Consider the following 16,645-nt stretch of genomic DNA (forward strand, 5'->3'; position numbering starts at 1 on the left):
TCCCACCGCCCATAAACCTACGAGGCCTGTGCAACTGCATTGAGCTCAGGTTATTTTCTACCTTTGTAACAGGCACCCAGCACAATTACTATTCATTAGGCAAACATAATGACATTTTATTCAGCAGCAAATCAGGGAGTGACAAACACAAGTAGGGGAGATAATTGAATTAGGACGAGGGTGTGAGAAATAGAGAGTTCAGAGTGGAGCAAAAATGATCGTTCAAAGTTAATGGGCAAACCACACACAATTATTAGCTGTGGCCACACCTTACGACGAGTGTGTGTGTGTGTGTGTCTGAGTGAAGTACTGCACACCCCAGTTGAATGCAAATACAGATCTGGAAAATGTCAATAGCGGGGACACAGCGTATGCTAAATGTCAACATGTGTTTTTCAAGGACTCTATTCAGTGGTGTAATTGGCTCTGTTTTTAATATTACATTTGGCTCATTTGTTATTTTCCCCTTTGAAAACAAAATACTATGAAATATTTGGAGGGAATTTTGCAACAGGCCCAAGCCCATGAATATTCAGCTGAGCCTTTGGCGATGTAGTGTGAAACCAACAGACAAAGGAGTCAGACAACGGGAAGAAAAACAGGTGAAGCACAGACTAATCAAACGCCTTTCATGTCGCTCCGAACATTAACCTTCATTCAGAGCAAATGAAGCTGCGAGAACACAAACTCTCCCTTGGGCTCTGTGATGAATAAGCGGGAATTATCACAGTTTTACAGTGAGGCGTTAGTGGATGGTTACTATTGGTTTCCCAAGCTCAGATGTTGTTGTCAGATGACATATGCCTTTAAAAGAATGTCCGTCACGAATAACTGAAGGTAAAAATAATTCTTGAATTGAAAGCAGTAGACAATCCGTTGTCATTGTGACTCTATTCTCTGCGTAATTTTGTGATTTCTCTGGTTTACCAATATGCTAATAGCCAACATCTCTTATCATCACAGAGTTACTTAGATGTGAGGGATAATTCAAGGAGAGATGGGGGCGGTAAGCAGTTCACATAAAGCCCTCAGACTAGCACCCCGTTAGTATGAGAGGTGCCTGCTCTTTTCAGGCACCTTCTTTTCACAACCCACAGCCAAGATGTGTCACACTCAGGGTAAATGTGGCTGGCTGCTGTATTTCGATCAGGCAGTGGGACAGACAGCGGTGGCAGCTACGAGCAGCTATGAGCACCCCCAGACCCCCACTCTGCATTAGTGTTGAGCCAGTGCATAAAATAGGAAGATTAAAGGTCTATTGAAGATAAAGGTTTAAGCACATGATGTTCATGAACTGTGTAAAGTACTGTTAATTATGGATGACAACGTGGTGAAAGATTTAGCATTGAAACAAAATACAGAATGATTTATTGAAGGCCTGCAGAGTATCTGCAAATAAAATGAAAGATTAAATAGCAGCATTGGTTATAATTAATAGGAATGATGGCCAGAACCATGAAAATAAGGCTGTAAAAGATAACTCATAAATATTTTCCTCACTTATAAACCAAGGCCCTCTCATTACATGGATCGTGCAAACCTACCTTGAGTTCACGGAAGAAGATGCTGCTGCGTGCCCACTCCACGATGGAGAAGAGTGTCTGGTCGGCCATCTTGCACATGAGGCCGAAGGTGTTGAGCTTCTCGTGTTTGCCTCGGCTGGCCTGCTCCTGCTGCAGGTAGGCCATGATCTTGGCCTGAACCTGTGGCTCATCTGGCTCACACTTGAGCAGCTCCACGATCAAGTGAGGGAAGCTGGGCGGCGAGCCTGTCTGGTAGGCATCGACGTAGGCGTAGCCCATGATAGACTCTGGCGAGCTGGTATACGGGTCTGGGTACTCAGACTTGATGGTGCGCGTGCCCTGGAAGTGTCCATAGGCCGCCTGGTAGCCCTGCAGGCTGCCGGCATGTGGTGGCATTGCCATGCTGACCGGCGAAGTGACAAACGGACTTCGGTCGTAGTCTGTGGGGGGCAGGGCGGTGGCATGATGGTGGTGGTGGTGGTGGTGGTGGTGACCTGTGTGGTGGCCCGGGTGGTGGCTCAGTGGAAGGCCCTTGGATGCGGCCGAGTGGATGTTCTGGATGGCCGAGGAGATGGTGAGGTCGGTGGGCACGGCTTGCATCACCTGAGTCATGGCCTCAATCTTCAGGCCGTTGGCTCGGATCAGCGCCTTCTTTTGCTGCTTGAGGGCGCGGTCACGTTTGTACATCGGGCCAAACTTGTTGCGACCACCACGCATGCGATCCGCCCGCACAGCTTACAGACAGATGGAAAGAGACATGAAAGAGGAGACAAGAAGGAAGAGGACATTATTAATTATGTAGCATGTCAATCTTTTGTCTTGAATTCACTCATTCTTGATAGTGTTCAAGAAAGAACGCCCGATTATTGCTAAGCAAGTTAGCGTTTTATCCAGAATGGGAAATCCACCATTTATACAAAAGAAGAGTTTCATAACCTGAAAAAAAGGGAACTAGTTTTTAGAGGATTGTAGTTGACAAGAAAATGCTAAAAATGCTTTTACGTATCAAATCCTCTATATTATAGCGATGCTGAGGCATTTGTCCATGTATGTATAAGCATGGCATTATGGCTGTGAACTCGTCATTTGTAACTTGTATGTAGGGCAAAGATTAACCTGTGGTGATTACACTTGACATTTACCTGTTGACTCGTAAACCCCACAGGTCTAACAGATAGTGTCGTTACTCATTGACCGGAGACTCAAGCTTCAATGATCCGCTCAGCTAAGTGATCGTTGTACAGCTGGCTATCTCCGTCTACTGCTCAGGAAATGCACACCTCAAAAGCTAGATATGTGTATAGACTCAAAAAAGCTATTTTTCTTAAATGTTTCAAATATCTAAAAACTTTAAAAATGTTTAGCAGAAACCTTTTTCATTACAAAACCCCAAAGACTGAAAAGAGTGACGATAAGCGCATTGTGTTTTTCTGATGAACTAAACATGATGCCCCCCCCCTGCAGAATCCTGTGGTGAGGATCACAACGAGTCTGTGCCATGGGTATTTCTAATGAATAAGATGGGCACACAGTGGACTGCTACGAGAGCCATGTGTGATCTGGCCGACTGCTGCCACGGGGAAGCTGCTCTGCTGTCTCCCAGTCGGGGGGCGCTGGTGTTAATTATTCATACTTAATTACCTCTTACCCTGACGAGGCTCGGCAAGCTCAGCGTGTCATGAAATAACGGTCGTCTGGGAGGCTATTCAACAAAAAAACACTCACGCATACCAATACTGTAGACTATTAGATATTATTTTCATTGTATATTTCATACAATAAAGAAGAAAGCCACATATTTAACTGTATATGCAAATACATGTAAGGACGTTTGCTCTGATCATACATAGTAAATATTCACATAGCCCGGCTGAGCCACTCCAGCTCACGATGTCTTGACTTATGAATGAAAGCAGAAGAAGAAAATTGAAGAGAGGGTGTGGAGAGGGCGGGTGGGGGGGTCGTAGTTTGGTGGTGAGGAGGAGGAGCACACACACACACACACACACACACACACTCTGCTGCCTTGGGAGTGATTTTAATGACCTCCGTCACAAAAGTGTCTGTCATTGATCTGAGCCGAGAGTGGAGACACACACATACAAACACACACTCTCACACACTCACACCCACATGCTGACTCTTTCTCGTACATTCTTAGAGAAAATACACACACACACACACACACACACATACGTGTGAAGCATCGCACACTGGTCCAGATCACACAGAGAGAGCTGGTAGCAGGCCAGACGCTTGGCCACCTCTAAGAGCCCCCGCCGACTCAAATGGAATGCAATTCATACACACACACACACACACACACACACACACACACGCACACACACACACACACAAACACACAACATGCTTGAGGTCAACTCTACTGCCCACAGATTATCTTGACCGTTAAAAAATGTATCACACATCAAAGGAAAAAATAAGAATCAGGAGCCATCAAATGTATCCATTATACATTATTGTGGGGCGACTTTAACTATTAATGATTTTTCCACAACAGCATACTGTAATTAATGAGCTGAGAAACTAATAGTTGGCCCTACTGGGAAAACAAAATTAGGCCCCGACTGCCTGCTTGCCTGCCTCGGACCCGGGGACCCACATCATCATGAATATCACACAAACACACACAGATTCCTTGTCTCTAATTAAACAAGGTGATTTGCATGCATGTAACACAGATTAATAAGGAAGGGGGAGGGGAAGAGGGGAGCAGGACGGTGTATGCGTGAGTGTTGGGGCACTGCAGCTTCAGCTTATGACGACAAAGTTGTCATATGACACTGCAGCTTAAGAAGCTTAAAACAAATTAGTAGTATGGTAGTAATTTGTAAATGTTTTCATGCATGAACAAAAAAAAACATTTTGTGTTTGTTTTTTTCATGCATGAAAACAGCAGTAATTGAATTTCCCTTTCATGTAGGCTTGCGTCTGTTCCACACTTAAACTCACTGGCAGGTTTTTGTGGTGACAAGAAAGCGGCGTGCTTGATGTTTGTGGTTTGTCTGGAACAAACAACACAAACTGTTGTCTGAAAAGTGCAGCTCAGAGTACTTAGCTCAGCGCAGAGGCCAAAACAAAAACAATAGAAATTACATTATACATGTCATATACTGTATATATATATATATATATATATATATATATATATATATATATATATATATATATATATAGATGAACAGAAAGAATCCCAAGGAAAAAAGTTTGAATATTTACATATTCAAACTTTTTTGAAGAAACTTCTATTTGCGTGAAATTGATTTGGTTTGGGGATATATTGGGTTAGTAGTGAGGCTTTGGGGCTAAAGCCATACTGAAATGCTTAAAGGCTGACGCTGTCTTCCACTCTGAATTCCCCCGACTTACTGTCTGAGAGCTGAGAGCATGTCCACACAAACACACACACACACACACATCCATAAATTCAGAAACTGACCCAACCAAAAAACGTGTTCCTCTTTCCCAAAAGTATCCAGTACCCCGTGTACACACCATCTCAAACATGTACGAACACAAACAACCACACACACACACACACACGCAGCATCCTTCACACACACATAATGTATTTGCACCCTTAACACACTGAAACACATCACACACACACACAACAGCCCTCAGCGCTTATAGCCTCTGATTTATGGTTGTTTAATATACAGGAATATTAAGCGCGCGTAGGTGAGGATCCCTGTCGACCGCCAGCATATTAATGGGTCCCGCGGAGCCTTGCTGACACCCTGTTTGTCATGTCGGGTCCCCGGCCCCTGCTCCGGATGCGCCCTATCCCATGCACACACATGAATACCTATGATACCTATGCATAAGTAATGGGACAGCTCCCTGGCTTCTACCGCAGGTACTGGGTGGCTGATGGAAGACAAATCAGACTAAGAAAGATGGAGACAGGGAGGAAATAAAAAGTGGACGGAGAGGGAGAGAGATACAGTGAAGAATATACAAACACTCAGATGGTGTCGATAATTTGTGCAGAATGGCTCTTTAGAGGTTTTGCATTTATAGTAATTGATGAATTTAGATTTGATGATGGGTGCATGACAAAAAAAAGATGTAAAAAATAAAAATCGCTCGACAAAAGTGTTAAACACAAAAGAATATCTGAAATGCAGCATCTCAAAACTGTAAAGGAACCGTAGAATAAAATAATCTGTTTAATTTTATCAGTTGAGGCAAACGTTACATTTCGTTCTTTATTTTTGTTTAAATATTATTTTTTCATGTTGTGCCTGTCATCAACTTACATTTGCAATGGTTATTAGGAAAAAAATGATTGAACTTCTGCTTGGTTGAATAGCGCACAGTGTGTACAAATACCACTGTTACGCTCTGTCCTCAAGATGATACAAAAGTGAAGGAAATATTAGGCAGCTCAGTGAAGCATGTGATGCAAGGCAACTTCTAGCGAGCATAAAAAGAAAATCACACCAGTGGGAGCTGTTGAGATACGTCACGCTTCATCAGCTTTAGTGAATGACGTGCTAATGGGTCAAACCTTAGTGGGATGTGGCTTTTTTTCTTTTACTCAATGAGTCCACACTGAGAGCTGAGACGCCGCAGTGCATACCAAGATGCAACAATTTATTGCAGCACCAAAGCAGGTTTGTTTTGTGCAGCGAAATGGGTGTGTGGCCGCCAGGCTCCGTCATCATTGTGTGTCTGTGTATGAAATAGAGAGTGCAGTGCAGTGCGCCTTTTTTCTTACCCGTGTGCTCCTGACAGTAATTATAAAAGATTTAACAGGTTGTATAGACAAATAGTAATATATATATATATATATATATTTAACTTTTTGTAATTTCATGATAAACAATAGGATTTGTAAAATGATACTGGCAAATGTTAAAACTGATGGCATGTAGTTTAAGTGATACTAGGTTAAAGATCACACTTAATTGGAGTGCAGATTTTGGGGATAAACCTGTGCCTTCAGGGAGGTTTTTCATTTTATTTTGTAAAACATATCTTTGATGTTACACACTCGGTGAGATGTAAGATGTTTATCATGTTGCACACAGAGGAGAATATGATATGACATGCGTCAGGTTTAACAATTCACTGTTTATATTTCACTCTGATATGAGCCTGTCTGCCATTTCACCCGTGGGTTGGCAGACTTATCAACTAACAGGAAGGACATAGAGTAACACCAGAAAGGCAAACGTAAACAGTAAAAGAAAGAATACACTTTCAGTCAACTTTAAAGTTTTCCTCACATTTTTTTGTCCCCATTTGGTCTCAATATTCTGAATTCACATGTTGCTGTAAGCTGCTGCGTAATGGTATGAAAAGATTGCAATAACAAAGCACATGACCCCAAACCTCCTTTCCTCTTTCACCGCTATTGTACTCACTTTTTTTATTTTTAGGTCAAATGACAGCTTCTTCCTCTTGCCCGTGGCCTTCTGAACACCTTTTTTGGGCTTCTCATGAATATATGTATGTGTTTACCAGGGCGAAGTGTATGTGTGTGTAGTGTGTGTGTGTGTGTGTGTATGTGTGTGTGTGTGTGTGTGTGTGTGTGCTGAGTGTTGTCAGCCTTTCTGTATCGGATGTCTTTACTGCTTGTGGCAGGAGTCGCCCACTGGAGCTTCTGGCCCCTGACAGAGTGCTGGAGGGCCCGTCTTGCCCCCGAGCTGAAAGCTACCGCCAGCCAAACAAATCAAACGCTACCCCCTCCCCACCCGTGTCAGCTGGAAAATGACAGGCCGGGACATTCTGCCCAGCGGCCATTCACAATTAACAGCAATTAATTACACCATAAATGGCAGCAAAAGGAAAGAAGCCTCGGGAAAGATTTTAGTTGGGCTTTCTTTGCTCTACTTTCACCCTCCCAGGGTCTTATTTCTTTAATACATCAACTTTTCTCAATTGTATGTGATGATTCCAGGAGCTAAGGGATTTTTAATTGTGTTTAAATTACAAAAGTGTGAAGAATTTGGTTTCAGTATTAGACTGAAAATGTAGGAATAACAACACCTACTCCTTTTAAAAGGCTACACAAAGTAAAACAAATGTCAGTATTTTTTATTGGTGAATAGAATAACGATTATTATCTTCAGCTTTTTAAATCCCCTATTTTACACATATTGAAAGATGACCTTCAGGTTGCTCTATCCAAAATTAGCGATTTAAGAATTAAACTTGTCAACTCATGTGTGGAAAAATAGTTGATTTTAAATATTGAGCATTGGAAGAATGTTTCCTGTCGCTTCTGGATAGCCATGTTTGAACAGGCTTCTGAACCAAGTTCAAATTAAACAAAGAGGCCTCGAAATGGCCGGCCAAAAGTATCATCATTACCATTCTCGCCCTGTCGCCAAGTTTAATATTTTATCTATTACTTTGTCTGGCAAGTTTAAGTGCACAGCAGCTACAAGATACCCCTAACTCCCCCTGACCCCATCTTAAATACTAATAAGCAATGCAACATTTCAACGCTTTGGTAGTAATGACATTTGCGAGAAAAGATGTAACTGAGATGTTCATTGTTAAATGTTTCAATAAATACAATATTCTCCCTCCATACAGGCAATTATTATGTCAGAGCGGGTATCAACTTTTCCTAAATGGTAGACATGTCAATTTGGAAGGAAACTATTCACATGCATGGAATAATAGTTTCACAAAAAAGTCAAAATAGGTCAATGCTTTGATTAACTGTGTTCAATTGTGAATCAATGGAAAAGACCAACTATCATTTCATTCAGACTCTGTGGAAATCCAGAAGCAATCAACCTCCAATTTGAGCTGCTCCATGTTAATATTGTTCTCCTATTAGCAACAGTAATCGCAAACAGGTATCATATAAAAACAATTTATAATGCAGCACACATAACTGGATCTGCTTTTCCACTCCTGCAGATGCAATTCTGAATCATATTTTTGTGATTGGTGTTTGGTGTAAAACCCCAGAATAGAAATTGTACAGAAAACAAAGTACCATGAATGTGCACTTTAAAAGAGATAAATATTCTCCCATATTGAAATATAAAACTCGTCTTTTGAAAGCGAGCCTCGAGGCTATTGAGTGTTTGACAGCTTAGATTCGGTCTTGTAGTAATGGAATGTAACTCAAGTACTGTAATTAATTTAGTACACATTTGAGGTACTTCATTTGAGTAAAAATTGTTACTTTACATGTTACATATTTGATTAGCATATACAATAAATTGCACTTTTAAAGTGTGGCCAACAGTGGCCAATATAGTCAGCTCCAACAGTAAAATAGTACATCCATGTTTTCACTCACATGGGACATTTTTCTGCATTATAATTACTTTTGATACTTTTAGCACATGTCATTCATCATGTGTCATTTTAATTCCATATTCCTCCAGCACTGGTTTTGAGCAACGCATTACAATTCGAGTGGTCATAATCACTGGTAGTCTGGACATGAAACACATGTTATTAACTGTGTCGTATTCTTCTATTTTGAAGAATCCCAAACTTGACAGCTACACATCTTCACCCAGCCATTGCTGCTCTTTGACACACTGTTGAACATTTCTCCCCAGGTTATTATTATACCTCATTGTTACCTCATGTTTAAACTGGAAAAACGTTGATTTACATGGCAAAACTCCAGCAAAAGTGAAGTTTAAAGTCATGGAACAATATAAAAGTAAACATGTTGCTTTACCTTCTAGCTTCATGCCGACGGTGAGGCACTTTTGGAAGCGGCAGTACGGGCAGCGCTTCCTCTGGGTCTTGTCAATCTGGCAGCTCTGGTTCTCTATACATGTGTAGCGCTTGTTGTTCTGGACGGTGCGCTTGAAGAAGCCCTGTGGAGAGAACCAATTAAGACGTCAACCCGCTTGACCCCTGCAACGCGACGGTAATTGGCCCATTCACACTCCCAGACAGATGGAGAGGGACAGTCCTAATGGATACACACACACATAGGGGGAAGTTTTGAAAGCTACACTCCAATTGATGGTGTGATGCTTCACGGACACGCACATGCAGAATAAAGCAGAGCATGAATATGCACTTCTTAAAACACACTGCTGTCTTTGGGTAAATTATGTGATAATCTTAGTATTAGTAATACTTTTTGATAAAGTCACACAAGGAAATTATTTACACATTTTCATTTACGCTGTACCTTTATTTTATTGATTTAATTTTTTTACAATTAGGCAAAACAGAAATTATCTACATACCTGTCTCACTGAGTGTTTTCACAGCATCATGAACTGCTTTATAAAGTGTACAGGATCTAATTTGTGTCCTGTCAAAATGATATTGCTATCCTCAGTATTATCCCTATCCCATCATATTCAGGCAGAGACTCCCGAATTTACGGGAAAGCATCTTTTCAACTCTCCACTTAATTATTGAAAAATATGAGCACAGGCGTCCAAAAAATCCAATAAATTATATCCATAATTCACAGTTCCAGGATTACAGAGATTCATACCTGCAACATGTAATTAATTATAGGCAGCAGCAGTGAAAATCAAACGAGGGGAAGATCGTAAAATAACATATTCCCGATCTATAACCAAGGAGGAGAATCCTTAAACCTGGTCCTTAAAAAATGAAAAAATGAAAAAGAATGTACTGCTGTCAATAACTCACCAAACCCAAATATAATTGACAATCTGCATTGCCTGATCCGTCCCAAAAAAAAATTCTGCTGCTCTCGGTTTTGGATTATCGACTTCTCAGCGCTAAAAAAAATGCTTCAAAGAGAACTTTCTAACCAATTTTCCATTTAGTGCACATTGCGCTATAAATATCTGAACCAAACTGGATTCTAACATGCTCTGAAAACCACACAACATCATGCCTGGAGATTAAGCAGACAACATCCCTGTAAAGCTTTCATGTGACCGGCAGTTCAAACCAAGAAAAGACCCTCGTAAAGGCCCATTTTTCATTTGTCTCATTTACTAAAACATGTGACACAAATTAAAATACAGTCATCACAATAATCTCAAATGGTAGGCTGCAATTATTATTCAGAAAAGTAAAGTATAATTTAAATTTGAGAAAATAATCTTAGTAATTGGGTATTCCTGACCTTGGTATTCCATCCTCAAACACTGCACAGAAACTGCTTTTACCTCAGGTCAATACTGGCCAGTAAGTCCAACAAAGAAGCAGTAGAAACACGATTCACATCACCACTTTAATATCTCCCATGATCCCTGTCTCCCATGCTCTCCCATGCTCTCCCTGTCTTACATGCTCTTCTCTTGCTCTAATATGTGTTCTGTCTAACTTTAAAATAAAGACTAAATCCCTGGCTTTGCTCCTATTTGTTTTTCCTTGAATTTCTGCAGATTTTAAATATAGTGTTGATATGTCCCCTGTGCACTTTGACTCTGACCTTGACCTTCTTACTAGTTGCTTGTCGTGCCAGTATTTCAGGATCATTCTGCTGTTGCTCTCTCTCTATCTCAGTCTCCCAAACTGAAGCTGGGAATGACCTGTTTGTGTACAATGAGTTCAATGAAGCCCGTTTCAGCATGTTATTGTTGTTCCAAGAGGTAAGATGCGGTACCATGTTTACTTTATGTGTGTAGTACAGTGTTAACTAACAATGTCTGTGTGTATGAGGTGGTCGGATTGTGGGGAGGTTAAAGAATCTTGCGTTTCAAAACTGACAACACAACCAAAGCACCAGAACATTTTGACCCTGATAACAGTCTCCTATTCCTATTTGGGGGTTGAATGATATCGGCATAAGTTAGAGGCTACTAATAGGGGGTAAAGGAAACAATATATGTGAAACTTACTCCGGTAGCAAGTTACACAAATTGAAACAAAGGTATTTTTATGTCAATCGAAAACTAAGAATTAAATGTATAGCTGCTTTTTCTCTATTGTTTTCATATATACATTATTACATTGGAGATAGATTGTACTGTAACTGACAGTGAGTATTTAATAGCAATATGAGTCTGCACCATGTCAACACACTGATATATCAGTCCAGCTCTGACAATTTCACTTAATAGATGCCTGCATGTCAGAGATAATCAATAATCAGCTTCAGGTAATTATCAATATCATTCATGTTTCAACGCAGCACTTTTTAACATACGTCATCTACATCCTGCACACACACACACACACACACACACACACACACAAACACACACACCAGAGTGTTTCAACTAAACTGGTGTGTGTGGATTGCTCCCCAACACAAGCTTCTGCTGAGTCTGAAAAGCAGCAGAGATGCCACTGATGTCTCCCTTCAAGCAAGTGCTTTAGCATCTCAAGGTCATAATATGGGATAAAATCTATAACATCTGCTTTGAATAATGACCACATAGGCAAGAAATGTGCTCAGCGGCATCAATTCTGTGAGCGGCACTTTCACACTAGAATAGTGTTAACACAGAGACAGTTGTCTTAGCTTAATGTTGTGCTGACGGCTTCACTGAGCTAACCAGAAAACTTGGGCAAAAATCCTAAAAGCTCATTGTGGAGGAGAACCGTGAACACATCCCCGAGGAAGGGACAAATAGGTTGTTTATAGAAGTCAAAATAATAGCAGCAACCATTTGCTGTTCGGTGCCTCGTTATTAACATGGAACACATTTTGCAGCTAGACAACATCGCTGTTCTCTTAATGAACTTGTGATGAGAGTTTAGACAGGAGGCTACAGGACAAACAGAGACGGTATTATTGTGTACTCTGCTTCCTGGGTTAGACCTCCTCCCCAACCTCCTGCTTTTAGTAGTTGCCAAAATAAAAATAAAAAAACACACTTTGCATGCTTTTTAAAGTTGTGTTTCTTTTCCAAGCTGTTCACCGCTTTACATAATCATCCGACATTCACAGGAAAAGTTTGTTTCATCAATTCTCGCAACAATTTTTGACCCTTGGCCTCTTTAACTTTTTTTTTGTGTTTTTCTGTAATGTTAACCGCGAGGAATAAATCTTTACTGTACAGTTACACTTGTTGCAAGTCACTCTGGACAAGAATGTCGGCTAAATGCCTCGTATGCAAAGATGTAACCGCATAAATACATCTCAGCTTTACTTAATATTTTTAAGTAAAGCAGCCATAGAAAATAGTATATTACTATGCATGGATTATATATTTAAATTGCACAATGCAAACATGGCTGTTACATTCAGTATTCCAAGAAAATAAAAGTAAATGAAAAATGAAAAGTGCCATGCACATAAACACATAACAGCTTAAATACACACAGGCAACAATCACACCACCAGCCTCTGCGAACCTCAGACTGACAGGCGGCCATGCACTATACAGGAATTTTATAATACCACAAATAATTATCCACCCCACTACCAAAAACTAGAACACTAGAATATTGTAGACATCAAAGAGGTCGTCATCACAATATTATTGCAACAGTGTAATGCTTGTCCACGGGGGAGTGAGGGCACTAACCTTGCAGCTCTCGCAGGTCAGTAGTCCGTAGTGATACCCTGAAACCTTGTCTCCGCACACGGGACACATCTCGTCCAAGTCTTCGTCATAGGTGTAGTCCATCATTTTGAACTGGTGGGCTGAGGATGTGACACAGACACACACAGAGACACAAGTCAGTGCTGAGCAATCTCTTTTCCGAAAGCCAACTTCCATCCATCAAGATGAACCACGGGGAACCACGCGACGCAACTGGAAGAGATTCTTTTGAAGTTGTGTCGGACTTGTAGAGGTTTGATGTGTGTTGGGGGGAAGACGATGAATAGTCGGGTTTGGAGTGAGTTGAAAGGACGCAACCATTCATTTCGCCTTGTTGCCGCCCTTCTACATGCGTTGCGGACAGAAGCCAAGAATTCAAATTTTAAAAAGCGAGTCTCATAAATATGCATGCATCTAAGTCGTGCAATCGCTGGGGGAAATGGTGAGATATTAGAGTTAAGGATTGGAGGAGAATATGTAACCGCCCACAGACAAATGAAGACACACAGAGAAGCCCTTATCTCTGCGGGCGAGGAGAAAAACATGCAAAACCAACTTGAGCCCACATTATTTTCCTGTCGAAGAATCTCGCAATGCTAAAGGCCAATTGCTTCTTTTATGTGTGTTGGTGATGCAGAAGCATATGCAACGTTTAACGTGACTGTCTGCGTGTGCTGGGGGAAAAAAAAACAATAGTCCATTTAAGTCGTCAATATAATTTGACATGATCCTTTCTATATAAAATAAATTACTGTAATTTGAAAATCAATTTAGGAATAAGTGAAAATCCACAACATTGGCACATGTTGCCATTACTACTATTACGATTTAAGACTGACGATATATTATATATATATATATATATATATATATATATATATATATATATATATATATATATATAATTGCTGTGTATGTGTTGTCCTCCCCTTTACCTCGAAATTATAAATACGTGCATTGATAATGATGTGTTGTGTGACAGCGCAAAGCAAACAGCCAGGCGGACATTTACAACAGTTACAAAAGCATTTATGGCTGTAATCATAAAAAGCAACCAGGATCAAACAGGAAAAGCTCAGTGGATGTGGCTGTAAAAGTGGAAATATTTAGTCAACTAGACGCCTTCCAATGCCTCCGCATATATTAGCCCACCGCTCTACTTCAAACTCCACTCATCTGCAAGCTGAGACCTTTTAATTAGACATGATTTCTGGTGTGTTCTCGCGTCGCCCTGCTGTTGATCCGCGCTGCTCTTTCCAGCTGAAGCAACAAGTTTCCACAGAAGCTCGGAGAAAAACTCAGTTTTCGAACTTTCTTCTGCCTTCGAGCACATAAAGGAGAACATTTGTCGGGGCTGTTATCCTGCTGCAGATGTTGACACATTTTAATGAAGAAAATGATTGGATTTACGCAGTGGACGAGGCCGTGTTTAATAAAAATAATATTATTAGAAAAGCTCTTGTTGGACGTTGTACTAATGCCACAAATAAGGGAATATTTCCTAAAATATTCTGTGTGGGTTTAAACCAGACATTTTCTCTCTTAAAATTGTAAATGATTGATGCTTGTGCTATTTCAATGAATTATACAAACACAATAATCTGGTTTATGCCTATATTACACAAGATACACATTATTTATTATGTGGCCCGATTGAGTTTAGTTGAACCCTCCTGCATCATGACTCAGAAACAAGCGGAGGTTTGTGCACACAGTGCATGTTACAGAAACATACCGGGACAGCACAGTCTCTCACCTCGACGGCCACTAGCTCACATTTCCAAAGAGCTCCACAATGTGTAGAACATGATGATTCCAAGTTAAAACCTCTTTCAGCCCGAGCTACCTTGTTTTTAGCCCTGAGTAAAAGTAGATAACGGGCTCTCTAACAAGCCACTCCTTGACTTGTGAGTGTATGTTATCAGCGTCTCGTAAAACAAGACCGGGCTAATTGACTGCGGGTTTATATTGATGTGAAATGACGTGAGTGGAATGAGAGGATACCTGAGTTTATCTTGGCAGAGGAGTCATCTCCTTTTAAAGTATTGCGGATGAATGTGTGTGTGTGTTTTTCTTTTTTTTAAAAACAATATTCTTATATATGCCGTAGGGAAGATTTCTAAATATGCCCAATCAGATTTTTTTTTCCTATATCAAAGCAGCACCTTTTACAAATCATAAACCTAATTTCGCACATTCAAAGATCGAAAGCAACTAAATGATTGACGTTCATATGTGAAATGTAAACAAAATAAATGAAAAATGCATACTTCGTAAAAACGATATTTTGTGCTCCATTATAATTTAGGTAAATCAATTTTTTAAGGCATTTTTCAATATATTACAGAATAGAATTTTGTTACAAAATATCAATTAGTTTAGCTTAATTTGTCTGCTAATTATGACGATTCTACAATGCTTATAAATTAGACTAGGCATATTAGACTAACGTTTAGTTTCCCGAGGTCAATATTGGAAGGGAGTAAATCTCTAAATGAAAACCTGAAAATTATGCTCTCCAGTTTTTTTTGTTTTTGTTGATGAATTGGCAACAACTCTGTCTTAACTAATGTTGGTATACAAACAAAATCCCGAGTCGATTCTGAACATTCAAAGACGAAGTAAAGCGGTTTATTCCAAAAACTACAGATATTACAAAGTTATATACACAGATCTCTGCTCTGTTTCGCCGTTTTTACGCACCAGGCGTAGGCACGCGAGCACGAGTGACTGGGTATAATCATTGCCTAATCACCGGCCAAACCATAGAAAAGTGTGTCCAGGTTTGACATGCCTGCATGCTTTCTAATTGTTATCATAGTCAAGATAGTATCGTAGTAAGACGCAGTGATAAGAGAAAAAACAACGAATGACCTCCACATAACTATAACTTCACAAGTTCATCACGCAATAATAGCCTGACTTGACTTATTATTGGTCATTTTCCTAGGTGGATCCACGCGGATTAAAACATGTTGGTGACATCGACGCGGAGGACTTCCATTCTGATAGCGTAGTGTAAAGTGGAAGTATATGATTGAGATGCACATGAATGACAGTTCTTACCTTGCATATTCCTTGGCATGCGCCCTTGTTCTCCATACGATCGAGTGAGTCCCAGTGATTCAGTCTCGAATTTGGGCAGCATGTCAGCGCTGCCGGCCTGAGCTGGAGACTCCGCACCGCTCGGCGGGACACCTGGACGCGAGAGGCAGCTGTGTTCCAAATGTCTATTAAGCTTTTTATGTCTTACTTTGTGTCTCTTTCTGTTGTCCAATTATCGGACCATCCTCCGAATACGAAGTCTGATTCAAACGATGCAGACTGTCTTCAAACGCCCCGGTTGCATAGCTGGTGCCGATGGTGTTCTGATTTGACTTAATTTATATAATGTCTCAAAATTGCATTTGCGCACAAAACAGCAAAACTAACGGAGAGCAGACACGAGTGGTCCCGTCGATACTTATTCAGGAACAGTTGCGTGTTGAGTTAGGGAATCGGTCTCTTACTCAACTGCACAGCGTCCGGATTGAAATACGATGGTGAGTTTCCCCTTAGCTTTTCCAAAAGTCTTTTTTAGCGCGTCACCCATGGAAGTGGGACCTTCAATGTAACTTTCAAGCTTTAGCGGACGTGTACGACCCACCGGGGCCGCCCCCTCCTGTGCGTAAAGTCGGATTC

General features: G+C 40.7%; 1 protein-coding gene across 1 annotated transcript in view; it reads right to left on the minus strand.

The window, feature by feature from the left end:
* The window catches only part of nr5a2 (nuclear receptor subfamily 5, group A, member 2), a 59,007-nt gene extending 42,895 nt beyond the window's left edge, over nucleotides 1–16,112 (minus strand). Inside the window, exons 1-4 of the mRNA XM_034530744.1 lie at nucleotides 16,031–16,112; nucleotides 12,947–13,065; nucleotides 9,208–9,349; nucleotides 1,545–2,257 (exon numbers count right to left, since the gene is read on the minus strand). Coding sequence (XP_034386635.1) covers nucleotides 1,545–2,257; nucleotides 9,208–9,349; nucleotides 12,947–13,065; nucleotides 16,031–16,112 — 1,056 coding nt within the window. The remainder of the gene's footprint in view (nucleotides 1–1,544; nucleotides 2,258–9,207; nucleotides 9,350–12,946; nucleotides 13,066–16,030) is intronic.
* Between the last annotated feature and the right edge of the window lie 533 nt (nucleotides 16,113–16,645).

The sequence above is a fragment of the Cyclopterus lumpus genome, chromosome 4 (assembly GCF_009769545.1).
Source record: "Cyclopterus lumpus isolate fCycLum1 chromosome 4, fCycLum1.pri, whole genome shotgun sequence".
NCBI lineage: Eukaryota > Metazoa > Chordata > Actinopteri > Perciformes > Cyclopteridae > Cyclopterus > Cyclopterus lumpus.